The following is a 23,367-nucleotide window of genomic DNA, read 5'->3' on the forward strand; positions in this document are numbered from 1 at the left end:
TGTGTTCCACTGTACCTGGCAATTACACCCTTACACTGCTGCCTAACTGTAGTCACTGATGGCAGAACCGTATTTAGTTTTCTTTCTTTCTTTCTTTCTTCTTTTTTTTTTTTTTTTTTTTTTTTGAGCTGAGGATCGAACCCAGGGCCTTGTGCTTGCTAGGCAAGCACTCTACCACTGAACTAAATAAATCCCCAACCCCTTAATAGTTTTTTTTTTTTAAAGATTTTATTTTATTTATTGTGTATACAGTATTCTGCCTGCATATATCCTTGCAGGCCAGAAGAGGGCACCAGATCTCATTACAGATGGTTGTGAGCCACCATGTGGTTGCTGGGAATTGAACTCAGGACCTCTGGAAGAACAGCCAGTGCTCTTAACTGCTGAGCCATCTCTCCAGCCCTAGTTTTCTTACATGGTCCTTGGGGACTGTATTTTTAAAGTGTTTTAAAATTGCTGTTGCAAGCTTTACAACCTGCATGATTTCTAACAGCTAGTTAGTTCCTGGAAAACATCACCATTTTACAACAGGAACTCAATACAGAAGGTATGATGAAAACCATTTTATTTTTCCTCTATATAAGTTTTAAAATGCCAAGGAAGAGGAGGAGGAAGAAGAGGAAGAGGAAGAGGAAAAGGAGGAGGAGAAAGAAGAAGGAGAAGAATAAAAATGAGGAGGAAGAAGAAGAAGAGAAGGTCTCACAGTGTAGCAGACCAGGTTGGACCTGAAATCACAAAGATTTTCTGCTTCTGCCTCTGGAATGCTGGGATTAAAAGTGTGTGACATCACATTTTGCTAAAATAAAATACTCTGGTGGAAAACATATAGCCCTGTCATTTACCTTGGAATGTCAGCAATACTTTGCTTACACATATGGGAAGCCATGTCAGAGGCCAGTCAGTACACAGACCAGTACACATTTCTTCACGGTCCTTCAATGTGTAAATTTTTCTCATTTTATTTTAACAAATAGCAATGTAATTTAAAACTTTCATGTTTCCTACATTCACCTAGACTTCAGCCCTCTATTAGTAGTTAGAAAAATAAAAACCTTACAAATTTCATTGTGTTGAGTTCATGGTACTAACCACACATTTCTTCAACACAGATCATTTTTAGAATAACAACTTTCTGGTTTAATTTGAAAGGGCTGAGACTTGAAATCTAGTAATCAAGTCAATGTACAAATCAAGTATTTAATTTTTACTTTTCTTGAGAGAATTAATTCCCACTGCGGACAACAAATGTCTTTCAAATATTAATGAATATGTTACAATATTTACAAACATTCTTGTATTCTCTGACCTCATGGTCTATGGGACCGATGGGACTGGTGCTCACGCCTGGAGGGTCAGGAAGGGACCATATCCAGATGTGGTCAGGAGAGGCATCCTACTCTGGGGTCAGCCATAACAACTGTGAACTGGAACAGCAGCACAGCGACGGAAGGAGCAGGACAAAAGGCCTGCAGATGGAGGTTACTGGGGACAAGAAGCTGACCACTGTCAGCCAGGACTTCTAAAGCAAGCTGGAGTGCTTCGCCTAAGGAATCCTAGTTTATGAGTGCTGGGGAAGAAAGTCCGTCCTGTAGACAAGGAGGAGTTAAACACACGCATCTATTTTGGTGTTCCTCAAACAACAGTAATTTTATTCTACCATTTCCACCTTGTCATGTGCCATTTTCCCACCACTTCTTGTAGGTTGTTTTATTGAGCATGGCATAGACTCAAACTCTTTTAACACACTTGGCAAATGTGCTGAAAGATTTACATCCTGATGCTCTAGTAAAAGTGCCCACAATGCCCAAATCACTATGCACAGTTCTATAAGCCTGAAGGAATGAGGTCAAATCCATGAGGTTTACTAGGTCATTGATTTGTGAATGGGAATGAAATTTTCACTTGGGGGCTGTGGCTCAGTGTCTTCTGTGGGAAGTCAGACAGTAATTAGTCACCGTTTTACAGAAGCATGTTACCCTAGACGCATGCTTATAAACCTACACAGGGACCTCCATTCCTTCTGCCTTGCTCCCTTCCAGGAGATCAGGTTCGTTTGTTCTGTTTTCAGAACTTAAAAAAAGTTTAAGAGCAGTGTAAAGTTCAGATGGTCTCAGGGAAAACTGTTAACTGGGATTTACACAATGCAGTTTTTACAGCTCTTAACATAGCTGGAATGTAGTTGGTAAGGGTTTTCTGGTGGCCCACTTCTACATGCAGTACAGAGGAACTACTAACATGCATTACTTTAGTCAGCTGGTAAAGTTTATTTCATCAGTGTAAGTAATTTAAAGCCATCTACTAAACTATAAATTTCAATGCATTAGAAATGACTACTGGAGCATTTCTGAGGTGTCACTGTCAATTTAATATGGAGATGTTACTTTATCTTGATGTTGGTATGAAATGCAACTGTCATGCCTTTCATTATTAAATGGAGCTGTCATCAGTGGTGTGTGAGTGTTTTTAATAGCTTTCAGGAATTACTGTGCATGTGCCTTAACTGATTTTCCGACCATTAGTGGCAATCTGACTGACGGGTTATTTCTAAGCATATGGAAATGAAGGACAGCCCATGGTGTGTGTCCCAGGAACTGAGGAATTTCAGGTGCACAACACTACCTGCCAACTGCCCTTCGTCAGAAACTTAGGAACACACTCACAAGACAACTAGTGCAAAAAGCATCCAAAAGTTATGCACGGCAGCAGGTTAATTTTCTTGAAATTTTAAACAGCCAGGATTTTTCTTTTAAAATTCATTTATAAAAATAAACTTCAGTTTGAGACTCAGGTACCAAACTGTGGTTAATTTAGTCATGACGGCCACACTACAAAGTTATGGAAAATGTTGCTAAAACCGTATGACATGTAGCTCTCTCTTTTCTGTGGCACCCTCTGCGGTCACAGCCTGTCACAGTTTATCAAAACACATTTAGCTGCTTGACAAAATTCTGGTCTTCCTTTTTCCTCAAATGTCCACAAATTTTAATTCTTAAACGTGTGTTATAAAACTTTCCAGAACCATATACAATCACAACAGGGAATGAGGGCCTGTTAGCAGCTCAGGAGACAGTGAGGCTTGTTGCCTGGGCAGACCCAGCAACTCAGGGAAGTGGCTACCTGTCCGGCTTACTTGGATGTTCTGCACTGGATGCAGCCATAGCCCAAAAGTAGGAAAATTATCAGCAAGGCCTTCAAGGTTTGTGCTGTGAGACAATAGCCAACCTGGCCCACCCCAGGGAGCCGGTGTGTGGCAGGGCTTTGGACCATTATGTACACGGATAGGAACACTGTCAAGTGGAATGCCAATATGACTTACTGCTTAGAACTGTGCTAACATCAACACTCTGTCAGACTGACTTCACACACAAGAAGCTTTTTGCCTTAGGAAATTATCTGAAGAACATTGAGAAACTGAACTAAGGAAGTTTCTGGCTTCCCCATTCACATACACAAAATCAAGTTTTAGGCTTTCTGAGTGCAAATGAGCAACTGGCTGACCTGCTTCGTACCATCGACCGATATGAACACAGCCTGAGTCTGTGCACAAGGTGCAGCACAAGCCTGCCCTGCTGCAGAAGGAGCCTGTTAGGTAACCCCTGGGGAGAGTCCTGCAGCACTGCTGTGCTGGCCGCCTCTGGACACAAGAGCAAAGGGAAGGCACGGGGCTCAGACCTCATTGATAGTCCTTTCTGAGGGGCAGTACTCCGAGGGCCCTGCCGAGGACATGTAGAAAGACTGCGTCTTCCTTTTCAACCGGGCTCTTTTGTTGGCCAACACCAGGCTGCGCCGGCTTGAGCTGATGATTTCAGAAATGAACTTTTTGCAGTCTACACAGACCTCCATTGTACTCCAGTCCTCCATGAACTCTTTGGGGAACTGGAGTTCTTCGTCTGATTTGTCCACCGACTTCGATTTTGAGGAAAACCTGTGGGGGAAAACTAAAAGTATTTAGTGTTCATAACAGTTCAACTGCAATATTAAGAATAGGTAAGAGAGCCAGGTGGTGGTGGCACACACCTTTAACCCCAGCACTCGGAAGGAAGAGGCAGGTGGATTTCTGAGTTCAAGGTTAGCCTGTCTACAGAGTGAGTCCCAGGACAGCAAGGGCTATATAGTGAGAACCTGTCTCAAGAAAAGAAGAAAGAAGACAAAGAAAGAAAACAACAACAACAACAACAACAACACTACTGTGGGGTGGGGTGGAGCTGGAGAGATGGCTCAGGGGTTAAGAGCACTGGTTGCTCTTCGGCAGGACTTGAATCTAATTCCCAGAACCCACAGGAATTCAGACATGGGATTTGAAGCCCTTTTCTGGGCTCCACAGGTACCAGGCACATAAGTAGTTGACAGACTTACATGCAAGCAAAATACCCGTATGCATAAGCTAATAAAGTAATTAAAAAATCGGAAGAAGTAACACTGGAGCTGGGAGATGGCCCTACAGGTAATGTGAAGACAGGAGTGTTGACACCCAGCACCCATGTGAAAGCTAAGTGGGCTGGGGGTTTGCCTGTAGTCCTAGCACTCAGGAGACTGAGTCAGAAGACCCGGCAACAAGTGGCCAGTTAGAGGGAGCTCAAAGCTCAGACCCAGTCTCAGTATAAGAGATGGAGAGTGACTAAGGAAGAGACTGAACGTCAGCTTCGGGCCTTTAAACGCACACACACATAAGCACTCAAAACCAAACAAAGTCAACAGCAAACCCAAGGCTAGGGAGCTGCTTAGCTGTTCAATGGCAGTACGTGCCCAGCATGTGAGGCCCTGGGTTCAACCACAAACAAACAAACAAACAAAGAAAATGAGATAACTGAAAATTTTTATCTCCTGTAGAATTTTTGGAAATTAGGGTGTCCAGGTATTTTCTTGAGTATCACACATCATGGACTATGGTTTTTTTGTTTGTTTGTTTGTTTTCTGAGACAAGGTCTCTCTATATAACAGTCTTGTCTGTCCTGGAACTTGCTCTGTAGACCAGGCTGGCCTCAGGACTTGTAAGCACAAAGATCCACCTGCCTCTGCCTCCCAAGTGCTGGAATTAAAGGCGTGCACCTCCACCGCCTGGCATGGACTGTGGTTTTAAACACCTAAATGACATATAAATAAATGTTGCTAACATTCTACTGAATCATCCTATTGGTTCATGGTCTTTTTCCAAGGCCCTGTGTTCTCTATCACTACCAATCAACTTTAGTGGATGGCAGAGAGCGGTAGGTCAGACTCTAGGAAGCTGAAGTCACTCATGTGTCTGACCCTGAGGAACACCTTTTCACCACTCTTACGTTACCCAGTGTGCTTACTCATCCTCAGCAAGTCTGTCTGAGTGACTTGCTAGGTGGAGCCAGAGAGCTGAACTATAATCATAATGTTTTCAAGACTGAGGTAACCAGAGACCATCTAGCCCAGCTATTATATCAACTAACTACTTCCCAAAGGAGAAAGCAAAAAGGAAGACACAGTGGGTTCAGAGTCATCAGTGAATGGAACAAATGCCTGGTCAACTGATGACTGTCCTGGGCTTGTCCTTGTCCCATTGGTGTTTACCAAGTCCCAGGACAGCAAGTCAAGCCTCAAAGTGCCATGGGCCCTGGTTATGTACTATGCATAAGGCTTTCTTACCCCATAGCCCACAGTCTAGGATCTCTTGGACCTGCTAGCATGTGGCCTGAGTGGACTTTCCCTTTCTGTTAAGGACAGTACTGCCCTAGCCTGTACTGAATGCAATGGTTTGAGACTCAATTCTGGCATAAAGCTTCACCTCTGCCTTTACAATAATAAAGCAAGTCACAGCTACAAGAGATGTTATAAACCCAAGTGTCAATGGATTTCATTTTCAACTAGACGAGGAGGAAAGGAAGACCAGCCTGAAAAAACAAGTACAATGTTTTTGTAGACAGCACCTTAGGAAACACAGACTGCCCTCACTATGTAGCTAAGGATGAAATGGAGTATTTTTAGATTTATTTTTATTTTATGTGTACGAGTGTTCTGCCTACATGCATGCATGCAGTGCCTGTGCAGTGCAGAACAGAGCCCCAGGAGCCCGGGGCCTGGAATTGCAGTTGAGAGGACTCCTGTGGGCGCTGCAGAGTGGCAAGTGCTCTCAGTAGCTACTGTGCCGCCTTCCCAGCCCCGAGGACGTCCTGGTCCTCCTGTCCCCCTCTCCCAACTGCTGGGGTCACAGGCATGGCCCACCTAAAAGTCCATTTTAAAGACGTCTTTTTAAAGGCAAAAAAGTCACTCCAAAGTATATAATGAAAACAAAACTGTTAAAACATCTTTTAAGTAACTAGCTATTACCAACCAAAAAGTTCCTTGGAGTAGGTTTACAGACGTGTGCAAGACTGAAACTGTATTAAAAATCAATGAAGCAGCAGCATACCCTGACCCACACCCTACTCCTGGCATGACCACCCAACCCCAAGTGTTATTTCTCAGAGGATGCTCTTGAAGATCCAGTCCCTGCTCACCTGGCGATACTTCGAAGTGGCCGATGGTGACTAGTGGAGGGTTTTTCTGACCTTGTACAACTTTCCCCCCTTTGCAAGGCAGAAGGTCCCAACGAGAAGATAGGTAGAGTAGAATATGGCTTGGAGGGCAGCCGCATCTGTTATCCGAAATAAAAGTGAGGATGAGCTCCAGGATGGGCAGGGCAGTGAGTAGATGGATGCATTGGGAATGTCACTGAGTTACGCTTACCTTTTTGCAACACTGTGAACACACGGGCCTGTGTACAAAACAAGAAGTGTCACTTGGTGGGGCGCAATGAATGTAGGTGAAGCCATAGTTTGTTTTTTTTTCCAGGTTCAACAATAGTTCAACCCACTCCTGAAGGAACTGTAGAGCCAAGTGGTAATAGGCAGGCAGAGAGCAAAGCCACAGAACGGGTCCTTTCTAATTCCACTCTCGAGTGGGAAGAGGATGGAACAAAAGAGGACCTGGCATTTTTCTGTGGCTGTGGGAACTCTCCAGTGACAAAAGCCTTACCTCTTACAGAACTGACAGGTGTAGGACCACGTGAAGAAGGAAAACCTCCGGGTTCGGCAACAGAAGCAGAGCTAGAAAATACAAAGTTAGAAAGAAGGAGAAGAGAAACGGCGCCAACCCTTCCCAGCCCCCGGTGGATCTACTTCCTGGTCATCTAGGGGTGTTCCAGGCATGTCCGCAGACAGAAGAGTATGAGAAGGAGAAATGCTGCTTTCATGCTTGGCTCTGACACATAACCCACGTCTATGTTCTATGACAGTTCTTCAAAAGTAACAAAAGACCACAGTGCTCAAGCATCTCATGGTCACAGGGTCAATTCTGAGGAAAGTTAACTCCTAGTCCTCAGACATGCTTCTTTACTGATCCTTTGAAAGTACAACTCAAGTGCCCTTGCCTTAGAAAGCCATACTATCCTTTAGGGTCGTTTAAAAATATTCTATTAATTTTGCCAAGGGAGAAACAAAAAAAAAAATCCCCTCTTGTGAATGAGGAATAGCTTAGAATAGTAATATTCACCTCCTAAGACCCCTAAAGTCCTATAGCAGATATTTATAAACTATCCAAAGGGAGGCCAATTTAAATACAAAATATGATTTACATTTAATCACTCATCTCTTTAAATTCTACTTTTAAAAACTGAAAGTGAAATTTTTTTAAAGATTTACTAAGTTATTATGTATACAGCATTCTGCTGGCTTATATGCCTGCAGGCCAGAAGAGAGAACCAGATCTCATTACAGATGGTTGTGAGCCACCATGTGGGTGCTGGGAATTGAACTCAGGACCTCTGGAAGAGCAGTCAGTGCTCCTAACTGCTGAGCCATCTCTCCAACCCCCTTGCTTTTTGCTTAAAACAGTCTATGGACTTCATGTAGATGTTTCTGTTTGAGGGTGTTCATAATAAAATGTCAACATGTAGCAGTAAAAGGAATTAAAGAGCCACCTATTTTGTCTAAGGGGCTAGTCTGAAGTTAGGTGGAATGATGGACACAAGATGGGACATAGAGATTTTGTGACAAATGACAGCGTTAGGAATGTGCTCACTGTGCCTTATGTCCTTTACATTCAGATGAGTCACAAAGAACCCAGCTGCTGGGTCATCTGTCTATCAAGGGCTTGTTTCATAACCCAGATCCTCGAAGAACCAGGCCCCTGCTGCTCTCTACCATTGGGGAAGGTGTGGGGGAGTCAATATGGTTTTTCAAAAACATGCAAATGACAGCAATATGTATTATTCTGTGAGGAAAACAAATCCCCCAAAGTGATAAAATGACTGCCTGGCTAGCACACAGGCCTCTTAAGAGACCATGCCTTGTATAGTCCAATCAACTTTAGACAGTTCTACCTTTCCTTTTTTCAGGGCAGTGTAGACATCCTTATACTGTTGGTACTTTTCCAGCTCTGCTTTCACCAGGACCTGACGAATATGCATCACTTCCTCCACAGTGAGAGCGAGGCACTCCACTGGGTAGCAGAATTCCTCCTGAAATTCAAAGTGACTTGTGAGTAAGGAGCACCTGCCCTGCTCTGGAACTGCAGTGTTCCCTTAAGATCAGACACCTGGTTAGTAGCTTCAGAGGACAGGATTCCCATGATCACTGGGACAGAGCCGGCTCCCTCTGGGGACCACATCACTCCTCAGTGCACCATAGAAAACAGGACCATGACCGACTGAAATGATGCAGCTAATGCATGACGCTCCTCACATTTGGTCAGGTATTTTTGCCTTCAGGAGACTTACACTTGACACTGTACCAATAGTTTAAATCTTAAGAAAACATCGCCATTCTAAACAAGTTTGTGTCACAGAAATGTGTTGTGAGCTACACTCTATTGGACATGAAGCAAATTTACAATGTGGTCCTGTTTTCAAAACTGGTTTGTGGTACCCAGAACAGCCAAGTGAAGATGTTAGTACTTTATACTGACAAGCATTATGGAGTGATCAGTTATATCAGCACACTTTCAAAACTCCCTACACTTGGAGTGGAACCGCAACAGGAAGTGGGAGTATGGACAGCTTACTCCCTAAGCCCATCTCTCCAGCCTCCCAGGTCTTTTCACCAACTGCTGAATGCACAGTCGGCACAGATGGAGACAGAGCCTTTCATGATAAATATTTATGTTGGCTTCTTATGTTAATGGCCTCCTTACAAACAGCTGTGAAAAATGTTGATGTAACTGATCCACTGAATAAGAGCCTCGAACCATCCTTTCTCCATCCGGTGCTGTTGATTGGTGGATCTAAGAGAAAGACAGAACGACTCTATGCACTCAGGCCCTGCCAGGCTTCAAGGGGCCATTGTGGTGCCTTGACACTGAAACTCAATGTCCTCAGCACACACATTACAATTCACTCCCACACACCACGGCACTGCTCCCAGGCATTCTGGAACCAAATAAGCCAAATGAGAAAGCACATGACCATGAGGGCAGTCAGTTTATGGAGTTTTAACATTCAGTTCTGTCTTTCAATCAGAAAGAAACAAAAATAAATCTAGGTTGCGAATTTGACAAACATTAGCATTTACTAAAAAACTAGTCTGGCTCACTTTGCTTCAATTCAACATAGAATCTACTTAAGCTAATTTAGGAAGGCTGCGTTTGCTTTAGACCGCTTTGGAAAGAATCCACTGAGTCGTTAAGATGAGGAGCTTCTCAGGAGTTGGGGGCCAGGGTTTGCTGAAGTAGATTGTGTCATTTGCTCTACGATGCCCACAATGGACATTCAAAAAGAGCTGCTCATCATAGTTCCCCTTTAGTGGGAACAGCTTTCAGAGATTACAAGATTAAGCAGTGTGCTCAATATGTACTTATTTTGTTTTACCTGGAGAACAGAACAGTGTCATAGGGACAATGAGCCACCTTTGTGAAAATTAGGCCATTTTAGCCGGCTATTAAATTAGTGGTGCTGGCTGAATATGGGTCTTCTGATAATTTCTCTGGCTCATTTTTTCTTGGAGAAGTTTTTCTACCAGTATTTAATAAAAGGTAGCTAACAGCTAACTATGACAAAATGCTAAGCTGCAGCACAATACTGTACTAATCTAACTAGGCAAGCATTGGGATCCCTGTGCCCTGCAGCTCCCTGGCTGTGAGGTGGTGTTACTGAAGGACAGACTGCCATACAAAACAAGCTCCCAGCTGTGCTTGCCTCTCTGTGGTCTAAGTGGCAGAACAGCTTCTTTGGAAGAAACCTTCAACTTTCTGCTTTGAACCACTTATAAATTCAGTGCTTCAGAGAATACTCTAAGAAATTATGGGGTTTGCTTATTTTCTTAATTCTTTTTAAAAATTTCATCCAGACTACCCCTTAGGAAAAATAATTCCATCAGGTCAAATGCTATTGTTTTAACTCTGGAGCTTGCCAAAGGACAACAAGACTTTAATGCAACATTGTGACTAGAATAGTTTTAATTATTTTTCCATTTGGCAGTATTAAATCAAAAATCTCTAAAGCCAAATCAAACTGTAAGAGATCTTATGCTCCAAGATGAGGTGCAATCCAGGTCCTGAGACAAGAGAATGCCTTGCCCACATGACCCTGTGTACTGTCTCCTGCTATGGGTTCAGTGGGTTGGGTTATGCCAGCCTAACTCCATCACCCTTCTTGCTCTATGTCCCAAAGTAACTCAAAATGTGGGGGAAAGCAGCAAGTCTTTGACAATGGGGCCAGACATGCCACAGCTTACTTACATGCTTATAAGTTGAGTTTTACTGAAGATTCTGGATAAAGTTTAATCAGACAAAAGGGGTCAGAAATGAGGCAGCACAGAAATCAGAGAGCATAATGTGAAACTCTGGTTATCAGTTACTGAGCCACAGAGAAATGAGAAGATTGGTCTGTCTGTCTGTCTGTCTATTCTAGCGGGGGCATGGGGCACATGTGTACCACAGTGAGGCTGTAGACATAAGAGGACCACTTGTGTTTCTCTCCTTCTACCACGTGGGGCCGGTCCTGAGGATTGGACTTAGGCTAACAGACTTGGTAGGTAACAAGTACCTTAACCTGCTTAGCCACTTTGCAGGCTCCAAGAGAGATCTTTTATATAATGGCTTCAGTTAGAAAGAAACTTAAGTCAAATCAGTAGCAGATATTTATAAACTATCCAAAGGGAGGCCAATTTAAATACAAAATGAGATTTACATTTAATCACTCATCTCTTTAAATTCTACTTTTAAAAACTGAAAGTGAAATTTTTTTAAAGATTTACTAAGTTATTATGTATACAGCATTCTGCTGGCTTATATGCCTGTAGGCCAGAAGAGAGAACCAGATCTCATTACAGATGGTTGTGAGCCACCATGTGGGTGCTGGGAATTGAACTCAGGACCTCTGGAAGAGCAGTCAGTGCTCCTAACTGCTGAGCCATCTCTCCAACCCCCTTGCTTTTTGCTTAAAACAGTCTATGGACTTCATGTAGATGTTTCTGTTTGAGGGTGTTCATAATAAAATGTCAACATGTAGCAGTAAAAGGAATTAAAGAGCCACCTATTTTGTCTAAGGGGCTAGTCTGAAGTTAGGTGGAATGATGGACACAAGATGGGACATAGAGATTTTGTGACAAATGATAGCATTAGGAACGTGCTCACTGTGTCTTATGTCCTTTACATTCAGATGAGTCACAAAGAACCCAGCTGCTGGGTCATCTGTCTATCAAGACTTGTTTCATAACCCAGATCCTCGAAGAACCAGGCCCCTGCTGCTCTCTACCATTGGGGAAGGTGTGGGGGAGTCAATATGGTTTTTCAAAAACATGCAAATGATAGCAATATATATTATTCTGTGAGGAAAACAGATCCCCCAAAAGTGATAAAATGAGAAATAGTAAACAACTGTTTTGAATGGTTAGCAGTAAAAAGAAAAAACCCACTTCTCCTTCTGGAGAAGCAGCACTCTGAGGGGTGGGCATGTGGCCACAGAGCCGGTGATGGAGTATAAAACAAACATCAGGAACGCACCTGCACCTCTACAGGTGGGGCAGGCTGTCCATGGTGACCATCATGGTTTGCCAGCTGTGTGAGGGAACCAACCCTTCCCCGGGCTCCAATGGTGGGAGACCACTTGAGCCCTCACAAGGGCACGTGCACAGGAGTCAGGAGGGAGCAATGCCTGCTGACAGTGAGTCACTCCCAGAGCAACCCCCACGCCTTCTAGCTGATGCTGCATTTTGAGTCTGTTGTCCTTGCAGCTACTTTCTTCTCCAGTGAGATCACAGCATGATCTAGACTCCTACACAAGATTGGAATCAGCGATCAAAAGCAAAGTGTGAGCTGTTAATTCTCAGAGTGCAGTAGCTGAAGTATCACCGCCAGAGACACAGAGAGTAAAAGGATCCCAGAACCAGCGGAAAGAGGCCAACCTTTGAGGGTTTCCACCTGCTGGTAAAAGCTCTCTCAAACAGATAATACATAGCCCCTGCTACCCCAAACATGGCTGCTTCAAAAGGATGAGAGCTCAGCAGAGAAGCTGTTTGTATGGTAGAGAAAAGCGGTCGAAAAGGCGTCCTGGGCCATACACTGGTTATCCTAGGAACCTGAACAATGGAAGGGGAAAGAAAACAGCAGGGAAAGAAAGGAGAAAATGCTGAACAAGTGACCTACAAACAGCAATTACAGACTGTGAAAGAAAAACACAACAAAACAACACGTGGATGGCAATGGTCCATGCTGACATCCCATTCATTTTTCTAAGTCAGGAATCAACCAGGAAGCCATACCCTGAGGGTCACTCAGCAGACACTTAAGGCTGTTCCAACTCGGTGGTCTGTGAGCACTCTGATTCTCTCAAATGAGGCTGGTTGAGATGCAAGGTAGAGTTCCTGGCTCCTATGCCCACAGCCCACCTGCCCCTGCCCTGGGAAGGTCCTAAAGACAACTGTGTTTCCCTTGATTGGGCAATCAACATTAGTAATCTGACCAAATGATGAAAAAGTATTCCAACATAATAAAATAAACCATATTAATAGCAAAGACAATCCTGCCATTTTTAGTTGAAGAGATAAACACAAAACTATCCCTTCTTTTCTCCAGTGCAGTTACCATTTTCCACGACCACGCTTTTAAGAACGTCATTTACTGAACTAGAGGACTTCTTCCGTGTCAGTGATCTCTACAAATCCGCCAAGCTACCAATGAGGAGCTACTAGTGAGAAAAGCCAGGGTGAGGAGGAGGAGGAGGAGGCCTTCTTCCTCTCAGCTGGCGCCTCTGTGCACTTAAGGAGCTGGCCCCAGCATGACCTCCTTCCCTGCCTTTAACCTTCACTCTGTGTGGGCCAGGGCCCCTTCTCACTGCCTGTTCCCCAGACCCTCCCTCCTCAGCAAGTGCCAACAGTTTCCTTTATTTTCTCTCCTTCTCCACAAGAAGCTCACAGTCCAACCAAGCATACACCACAGTTCACCTCCACCAGCAAACAGTCTTGGTGTGGCCTGCATGTGGCTGCAGGTCTTGATGTCATTTATGTTATTAGAGCAAACTACTTTGTTGTAATCTACAGCTCCTTTACCCTCATACTTTTCTTTTCCTTTTGGGGGGGGAGGGGTGGGGAGACAGGGTCTCACAGAACCCAGGAGGCTGACCTCAAGGGTGACCTTCAACTTCTGATCTTCTTTGCCTCCCAAAGTGGCACACACATTACAGGTGTGCACCACCAAATCCACTTGTGTATTTTAGTAAAGTAAAAATTTGTCCACACTGGTTAACAGGTTTGGATCTTAAATCTGAGCTTATTTTGCTGAGTTGTTTTACTGCTGGTAGGACCATTAACAAAGCTCCATTTCACCACAGAGTAGTTCCGGTCTTTGAAACAGGGTCTTATTCTGTAGCCCAGGTTGGTGTGGAACTCACTATATACCTCAGGCTGGCCTTGAACTTGTGGTGACCCTCTAAATGTTCGCATTAAGCATACATACACTATGTCAGACAAGAGCAGTGGTTCAGTGACTATGTAGAAGTTAGAAAAATCTCATTAAAAAAATGGCCGCTGGGCAGTGGTGGCGCACGCCTTTAATCCCAGCACTCGGGAGGCAGAGCCAGGTGGATCTCTGTGAGTTCGAGGCCAGCCTGGGCTACAGAGTGAGTTCCAGGAAAAAGGTACAAAGCTACACAGAGAAACCCTGTTTTGAAAAACCAAAAAAAAACAACAACAAAAAAAAAGGGCAAGGCCATCACCCCATGAATTCTTTTTTTTTTTTTAAAGATTTATTTATTTATTATGTATACAGAAGAGGGCACCAGATCTCATTACAGATGGTTGTGAGCCACCATGTGGTTGCTGGGAATTGAACTCAGGACCTCTGGAAGAACAGTCAGTGCCCTTAACCTCTGAGCCATCTCTCCAGCCCTACCCCATGAATTCTTTAATTGAATTATTTAGGAATAGAGGCAACATCAAATGCCAGACTCTAAGCTCTGCTCACACTTCCCAGCTATACTGACCACTGTTTTCCTTCCTTGAAGGAAGGACATCTATTTGCTGTCTCATCTGAAACACTTATGACTCACTACAGGTCAAGATGGAGCCAGCCGTAAGCATGTTCATGTGACTTTTATCCCTGAGTATGTGAAAGAAAACATTAGCTATTAGTTCAGTGGGTACTCAACCTGACTAATACTATGACCCTTTAATACCGTTCCTCATGTTGTAATGACCCCCAACCATAAAATTCTTTTGTTGCTACTTCCTATTTATAATTTTGCTACTGTTATGAATCATGATGTAAATATCTAACATGCAGACTGATATGTGACCCCAAAGGGATGGTAACCCCCAAGTTCAGAACTGCTGCATTAGACTGTAGGTGGAATGCTGATGGACCCCTTGCATCTCGCTGTATTTTGGAAGCTCATGAGGGAAACCAAAAGGATGTCTGCAGACATCTGTTGCTAGATGAATACACTTCTCTGTGTGTGCTACCCCACTGTGACGAGCGATTAGCCACTGCTCAGACAGCAACTCTGGCATGCACTGTAGACACACTAAAAAGCAAAGGACAGCTCATCCTCTTCCACTCAGATAAAATAATCTACTCAGTCAGATTATGCGGAGAACTTTTTGACAATTTTAAGTGGTTTAATATCCTCTAAGAGGAAAAAAAGCATTTCTTTAATAATAATTCATCAACAAAGCTTTTGAAAATGAGTGCTCAAAATAAAGCAAAGACTGGTCAAGTGAAGCCAGAGCCCACTTTCTTTAGGTACTAAACACATACATGTTAAAGTTCACGCTAACCTGTGTGGGCTTTTCTACTTTACATTTTGAAAACAAGCTATTCCTTCCTAGACATCTCTGTTCATCCTTTGGTACTTACAAGAGAGCGCGAGCTCTGCCTGGATGGCGGGAGAAACTGCCTCACATTCGTAGGTGTTTCCTTTTCAATGGAATGGCGCCTCTGGGGTGGTTGCCGTCTCTCTGGCTGGGGTGTTGACGAGATGGGCAAGAATTTTGGAGGCTCTACAGATTTAACCAAACAAATGAACTCTCTTAAAAAATAAAATCTTGGATTCTGAATTTTCCAACAGATAACCTTTTGCACTGTGCAACAACACTGTATTCAGACGAAGGACTTATTTCAGTGGAGAGCTATTTTAAGACAGCAACTCAGAGGAAAGAGAACTGTTTCAAAAGTGGTTTCTAGGTAAACTTCCTACAGAAACAATAAGGAAAATGGGGCAAAAGTTCTGTGCTTTACTATCCAGTCAAGTTCACAGTAAAACATATTATGATTAACCTTAAGATCTATACGTGCTCCCCCACTCCAAATAGCCAGGTGGTGGTGGCACATGCCTGTAATCACAGCACTTGGGAAGTAGAGGCAAGTGGATCGCTGAGTTCGAGGCCAGCCTGGCCTACAGAGTGAGTTACAAGAAAGGCTCCAAAGCTAAATAAAAGATCTGTATGTGCAAATGTCCTCATTTACTTTCCATAAACCTTACAACTGACCCCTCTGTTCCTATTTTAAAAACACAGAAATAGCTGGGCATGGTGGCACACACCTTTAATCCCAGCACCTGGGAGGGAGAGGCAGGCAGATTTCTGAGTTCAAGGCCACCCTGGTCTACAGAGCGAATTCCAGGACAGCCAGATCTACACAGAGAAGCTCTGTCTCAAAAAACCAACCAACCTGTGGTGATAAATTGTGTACCCCAATAAAATCTGCCTTAAGATCAGAGAACAGAACAAGCCACTAGATTAAACACAGATGCCAGGCAGTGGTGGCACACGCCTTTAATCCCAGCACTAGGGAGGAAGTGATATGGCTGGGCGGAGGAGGGTACATAAGGCGTGAGGAGAAGGGAACTACATAAAGGCTTTTCAGCTGAAGCCTTTTCGCTGGAGCCCTTTTTGGCTGAGGACTCAGAGGCATTCAGAAGATTTGTGGAGTTGTTGAGGTGAGAAGTTGCTGTGGCTTGTTCCTTTGTCTCTCTGATCTTTTAGTATTTACCCCAATATCTGGCACTGTGTTTTTGTTCTGTTTTATTTATCAAAAGACCATTTAAAATTCAATCAACACCAAACAAACAAACAAAACCCCCCACAGAAATACATATATTCTGTATGGCCCAAAAGAAACCCAAACTAGGGCTGGAGAGATGGCTCAGTGGTTAAGAGCACTGGCTGCTCTTCCAAAGGTCCTGAGTGCAATTCCTAGCAACCACATGGTGGCTCACAACCACCTGAAATGAGATCTGGCGCCCTCTTCTGGTCTGCAGGGATACATGCAGACAGAATACTGTATACATAATAAATAAATAAATCTTAAAAAAAAAAAAAAAAAGAAAAAGAAACCCAAACTATATTAAAATTCAAGTGAACCTTAGTTTTACATTCTTGGGCCTGCCAAGCAAGCATTTAGTCTCTGAGCTGTAGCCCCAATACTGACTAGCAATGTTCAGGATAATCTTTACTCTGAATGGCTCTGGATTCACTATGTGAAGGAATAAGGATATTAGAAGTAAGTTACACTGTCACAGTTCTATTTATCACTTCCTCCTACTCTCCTTGCAAAGCAGTCTGCTTCATGCAGTGGTCAGGAAAACAAATGTCAACCCAGCTGAGTGGGATCCACGGCTTTAGATTATCCCCTGAAGGCAAACCACAGCAGCAAATGAAAACCGTCATTTCCAGTCAAGAATGATACTGAAATTCATTACACAATTGGATGGGGGCTCTGTAGTATTATTAATTTATTCACCTATTTATTTTGAGTCAGGATCTCATGTAGTCCAGGCTGGCCTCAAATCTGCTACATGGCTGAGGATGACCCCAAACTGCTGCTCTGATCCTATCAGCTCTACCTCCTGAGTATTGGGTTACAGGCTTGCACCACCATATCAGGTTTTATTCAGTGCTGGGCTTTGTGTATGCTAGGCAGTCAGCACTTTATAACTGAGCTAAAGCGCCAGCTCCAGGGCCTCTGTGAAGTTTAATGGACCTGGCCAACACCCAAAGCCAGTTCTGACTTAAGTGTGTGTGTGTGTGTGTGTGTGTGTGTGTGTGTGTGTGTGTGTGTGTGTGTGATGTGACTGCACATGTGCACTCTGTAACAGGACACATGGGAAAGTCAGAGGACAACTTCTGGAAGTCAGTCAGTTGTTGTCTTCCACCATGAGGGACAGAACTCAGTGGTCAGGCTTGCATGGCAAGTACTTTTACCCTCTGAGTCACCTTGCCTGCCCCTGTTGTTTTTATATAATCTGTTTAAGCAACTGAAATGCTATGTAATCAGAGCACTTGGGAAGGAGAAGCAGGAGGATTAAGAGTTCAAGGCCACCCTGCAGTACAAGAGACCCTCCCTGTTTCAAAAGAATTTGAGAACTCAAACCAATATTTTAAGAATATCTTAAAAAAAAAAAAAAAGATTTATTAGTTGGGTGGTGTTGGCACAGGCCTTTAATCCTAGCATTCAGGAGGCAGAGGCAGGTGGATCTCTGTGAGTTTAAGGCTAGCCTGGTCTACAGAGTGAGTTCCAGGACAGCCAGGACTATACAGAAAAACCTTGTCTAGGAAAAAAACAAAAAACAAAACAAAACAAACAAACAAACAAATAAATAAGCAAATAGGATTTGTTTCTATTTTATGTGTGTGAGTATTTTGCCTGTGTGTTCATATGTACACCATGTGTGTGCTGGTGCCGAAGGGGGCCAAAGAGATGGAGTTATAGATAATTGTAAGCTGCCATGTAGCAGCTAGGAGCCTAACCTAGGTCCACTGCAAGAGCAGCAAGTACTCTTAACTACTGAGCCATCTCTCTATTCCCTAAGAATATCTTTTTTTCCCCCAGAGAAGGTTTCTCTGTGTAGTCTTGGCTGTCCTGGAACTCACTCTGTAGACCAGGCTGGCCTCAAACTCACAGAGATCTGCCTGGCTCTGCCTCCCCAGTGCGCCACCACCATCTGGCTAAGAATATCTTAATATTCAATGAATTAATTTTTTCTTTTCTTTTTTGGTTTTTTGAGACAAGGTTTCTCTGTGTAACATCCCTGGGTGTTCTAGAACTCACTCTGCAGAGCAGGCTGGCTTCGAAGTCACAGAAATCCACACTGCCTCTGCCTTCTGAGTGTTGGGATTAAAGTCATGAGCCAGCACTGCTCAGCTTAATGAATTAATTTCTAACCCTTAATGATTTCACATTACTAAAAGCCTTTAGAAATCTCTTAATTTTAGACACTGTACTCAGAATCCCCTGCCCAATAGCTATAAAAGTGTTTTTTCGACCTATTACGTGTATTGGGCATGACTGTACGTATGTTACACACAGCAGGTAAGGAGCAAATATGGTTATTTAGTGCTGCTGAGCTTACATTCAGACTCGGAGGTCATTAATCTAAAAAGTTCACGTGTGTCTCTCACACACACACACACACACACACACACACACACACACACACACACGGACTGCTGACTTATCTATTAACTGTCCATGCAGTTACTAACTGGGAAGGCACTTGAGCCGGTCCGCTCCTGACACCCTACCCCAGTGGTGACAGTGCACTATGGCCCTTGCTCTGGGTCGAGTGTTAGAAAGGTGTGCACTTACTCTTCCTTGTGCACGCGGCCTCCAGTACTGGGTCCTCATAGAGGGAGGGAGATGCACTGCTGCTGCTGGTGGACTTGTGCAGGGTTTCCTCCTGAAACAGGCAGATCCATACACTTCAGATCCTGAGCTACTGGATAACCTCCTAGTAGACAGACACTTTGACACAAGACACCAAACTACAATGTCAAAGGCTCAAGGCAAACTACCAGGGTCTAAAATTGGGGGTGAAAGTGATGGGACAGGTTGGAGAGAGGAAGCCAATAAGCAGCATGCCTCCAGGATCTCTGCTTTGCTTCTTGGCTTCAGGTTCCTGCCTTGAGTGCCTGCCCTGGATTCCCTTAACGGTGGACTATAATCTATAGGCTGATAAACCCATTCTAACTCATGTTACTTTGGAGCATGGTGTCTACGATGGCAACCAGAAAGCAAATTATCTACTGGGCTCAGACCCAAGACTTGCTCTTCTAATGGAAGTGAACTTCCCAGTGTTCCATGAGGTCCTGAGAGATGAGGTGCTAGTGTGGGGTGGACTTAGCTGGAGTTCCCACTCCATTTCTAGCTTTTCGACATTATACTTCTGTGGGCATCTGATGTCAAAATATGTTTTGGGCCGGACAGTGGTGGTGCACACCTTTAATGCCAGCACTCGGGAGGCAGAGGCAGGTAGATGTCTGTGAGTTCAAGGCCCGCCTGGACTACAGAGTGAGTTTCAGGATAGGCTCCAAAGCTACACAGAGAAACCTTGTCTCAGAAAAAATAAATAAATAAACAACAACAACAAAAACGTTTTGGTGTTTAAAAACAAGGGATCTGTATGTTTCTCAAGATAGGAGGAAATGTTCAGGTAAACTGGAAAGCTAAGTGGGTAGGGAGGAAGAAGAAAGAGGAGGAGGAGGAGGAGAAGGGAGGGACAGAGGGTGGAGGGAGGAAGGGAGGAGGGAGAAGATGGGCCTCTCCTCCCTTCTTGAGACTTCTACTTGTTCATTCTACACCCTCAGCTAGTCAGCAGAGCCACCATAGACACAGACATAGAAGGTATGAGGAAGATGTGTGCATGATGAGTCTGGCTAGAGAGAACTCCATGCGCATGCCATGGCCCGGCAAGACCAACATCACACAGAAACAGGGAAGGACCTGCCTGCCTGTCACAGGCACACAACCAGTACTAAGGCGTCCCTAATCCTTCCAGATCTTCAGTCTTTGAACTTCTGCCTGGCAAACACGTCTCATCGGCATGCTTTGAATTCCCATTTAAATCAGAAGCAATTGGAACGTTAATGCCATTACATGTCTGCCTCTGCATTTGATACTTAGTGAAGACATTCAATAGTGGAAACTGAATGGAAAAAAACTGAGGGAAAAGAAGAATTTGGTGAAAAAGAAACAAAGAGTGGAAGAATACATGATGTGGGTAACAAAATCTACCAGAAATAGTGAATAGAGTCTACTCTGTGATATGGGAAACACCTAACAGCTCTGCATTTATGGCCACTATTAGAAAGCAACGAGGAACAAGCCAAGCAATCGATGTTGGTCTAGGGGTTTCCTGACATCAGAAATGAATAGGGGGATAACCATCTCCCAAATTAGGAAACTTTGTTCCTTGCTTTGTATTTCTGGGGAAGACCCCAAGTTCTGGACCCAGAAGACTGCTCTCATCAGGTGGCTGACAGCCCTGCTGGAGGATAAAAGGACTGGCTGTCTCACCACATGGAAGATGCAGGGAGGGACGGACACCTCAGCACGTGAGGATACACTGACAGTTAACAAGATGAAATGCTTGGGCCAGTGTTCTCTCCACACACTCAAAAGGCAGGTACCATGTGGAGAACTGTCGTTACTGTTTCTCACTATTAACTAGGTGTTTCATTCACCTGTGTAAGTATCTTGCTTTTACAAGATATATATATGCTTTAATCAGGTAAAAGATAGTCTGGAAGTAGCTGATGTTGAAAGAGATGTTTAGGATGAATACAATCTCCCCTCTCCCACCACCACCAGACAGGGTTTCTCTGTGTAGCTTTGGAGCCTGTCCTGGAACTCGCTTTGTAGACCAAGTTGGCCTTGAACTCACAGAGATCGCCTAGCTCTGCCTCCTGAGTGCTGGGATTAAAGGTATGCCCCACCACCTGGTGGATGAATACAATTTGTCTACCAATATTAAATTAAAGTTGTATTTCATCAATAGAAGCTTTTACAAAATACATTTATGTGTGTATAAGAGGATTCAAGACATGTCCCCTCAGCGTGTCCCCACACAGGCAAAGTCTCTTTTTGAACCTGGGGAAGCCAATAGGCCCAGCAATCCTGTCCCATTTGGAGCTAGAGTCCCAGGCACAGACACATGTGGGCTACCTGACTTGTCATGTGGTCACTGTATGCAGCAAGCACTCCTAATTGCTGCTCTCTCTCCAGCCCCCTCAACACAAACATGGACAACACAATACAAAGCCCCAGTGTGAACAACAGCTGGTTTAGAATAAGCCATCTATCTGCATATCTGTGCTTTCTAAACATTAAAGATTTAATGTAATTAGAAGTCATAAAATTTTTATCTAAAAATGAACACAAAGCACTCCTGGACATACATTTGACTATATTTAAAAACACCAATTTAGCCGGTCAGTGGTGGTGCACGCCTGTAATCCCAGCACTTGGGAGGCAGAGGCAGGCGGATCTCACTGAGTTGAGGCCAGCCTGGTTTACAAAGTGAGTTCCAGGACAGCCAGGGCTGTTACACAGAGAAACCCTGTCTCAAAAAAACCAAAACCAAAACCAAAACCAAACCCCCCACTAATTTAAAAATGAACACAAGAAGAGAAATGTGCTTAATTTCAGGCCCTTGTCTAAGATCATTTACTTCGTTCCATCACCCTGTGGTTTCTCCTACCACTGACTAAAGTTACTTTATGCAGCATTTAGTGACCAAGGCTCCAACATTCACTCTCCTTCTTGGCACCTAAGTGCTTGCTTAGTACACTAACTGATAATGGGTCACATTTGTACTTGATTGCACAAGTATACACATGTCTTCAAAGAAGCCAGAGAAGGATGTCTGTTATCTGATGGTATCACTCTCTGCCTTATTCCCTTGAGACAGGGTCTCTCTCTGAACCTGGAGCCAAATTGACAGCCAGCAAGCCCCAGTGATCCTTTTGTCTCCATACTCCAATAGTGTTGGGGCTACAGACACAGGTGCATCCACATCCACTTTTTCCTTAGGTGCTGGGATTTGAACTCAGTTCCTCTTGCTTGCATAGCGAATACTCTTACCCACTGGACCATCTTCCTACCCCTGTTGGGAAAAACCTCTAGTAGAGAAACCATATTATTTTGGATGGTGGCAGAGACCGAAAATACAAGAATTAAGTAATAATTTTTAACTCAGATGGACATGGGGAAGATGGAGCCAGCCATGACAATGATGTAGGTGCGCCCATGCACCATGGAGAAGAGTGGAAGAGAATGAGTTGGGGCCAGGCAGTGGAGACCCAGCAAGCAGCAACAGGCCATTCTGACACTCCCTCCGTAGCTCAGCAGATGGAGGAGGTGCAGCATGGATGTGTGTAAACTGAGCAGATGAGCGTTCTCCCCTGAAGGGCACAGAGTAAAGCAAAAACTCCAGGGCAAACAGCTCTCTTCTTGAAGTTTGTCAGCATTACAATTACAGAAAGAACCGGGGTGTGTGTGGGGGGGGGGGGCAGGATGGACGACACAGGGTCAGAGGGCCTCTCCATGCCTGGCATCCTTACCTCAGAGTCAGAGCTGTCCAGCTCAGCCAGAGTTGGGGCTTTGAGAAGCTTCTTCCGCTGGGCAGGCCCTTGCTGGGCAGCACCCATCCCATTTTCTTTTGTTTGAGATGTTAAGCCTCCATTCACCATAGATGATTCCCCAATGTTCTTTGGAGATTCTGGGGTAGTGACATCTAGTAAGAGAAAGGCAAAAGCTTACCTTTTCTTAAGCCAGGAAAGGTCATCTGTGTTAGAAGTACAACCAGGTGACAGCATTTCCATGTCACAAATAAAACACAAAGGCTCAGTATAGTGATGCCATGCCTATGCATATGGAACATTTGTCAAAGCTATTGTCAGAATTACAGGAATATTTAAAATGAATAACTGTATATCCACATTTGTAGTTTAGAACTAAGAGTTGGGAGAAATCCTAGATAAGTGACCTTGACTTCTTGTTTCCCAGATAAATAAACTGAGGCTTAGAGAAGATGGCTGTACTCATGCTATGGGACCACTGGTGGGTAGAGAAAAGAAACAGCACACACTGTCTCCCTAGGGTAAGATCTAAAAATGTCTTGTCCTAAAAATCAGGGAAGCTAAGATCTACAGT

General features: G+C 44.0%; 1 protein-coding gene across 5 annotated transcripts in view; it reads right to left on the reverse strand.

Annotated features, from left to right (window-relative positions):
- Positions 1 to 934: 934 nt before the first annotated feature.
- Spire1 (spire type actin nucleation factor 1) overlaps positions 935 to 23,367 on the reverse strand; it is a 129,052-nt gene continuing 106,619 nt past the window's right edge. For 3 of the 5 annotated variants that reach the window (XM_036204402.1, XM_036204401.1, XM_036204403.1), the window contains 9 exons: positions 22,776 to 22,948; positions 19,024 to 19,114; positions 15,295 to 15,437; positions 12,348 to 12,521; positions 8,330 to 8,467; positions 6,985 to 7,055; positions 6,697 to 6,724; positions 6,468 to 6,604; positions 935 to 3,925 (listed from right to left, as the gene is read on the reverse strand). In XM_036204402.1, the coding sequence (XP_036060295.1) occupies positions 3,667 to 3,925; positions 6,468 to 6,604; positions 6,697 to 6,724; positions 6,985 to 7,055; positions 8,330 to 8,467; positions 12,348 to 12,521; positions 15,295 to 15,437; positions 19,024 to 19,114; positions 22,776 to 22,948 (1,214 nt within the window). In that variant the 3' untranslated portion in view covers positions 935 to 3,666. The remainder of the gene's footprint in view (positions 3,926 to 6,467; positions 6,605 to 6,696; positions 6,725 to 6,984; positions 7,056 to 8,329; positions 8,468 to 12,347; positions 12,522 to 15,294; positions 15,438 to 19,023; positions 19,115 to 22,775; positions 22,949 to 23,367) is intronic. The other 2 variants (XM_036204404.1, XM_036204405.1) reach the window with 1 other exon arrangement.

This window comes from Onychomys torridus, chromosome 13 (genome assembly GCF_903995425.1).
Source record: "Onychomys torridus chromosome 13, mOncTor1.1, whole genome shotgun sequence".
Classification (NCBI taxonomy): Eukaryota; Metazoa; Chordata; class Mammalia; order Rodentia; family Cricetidae; genus Onychomys; species Onychomys torridus.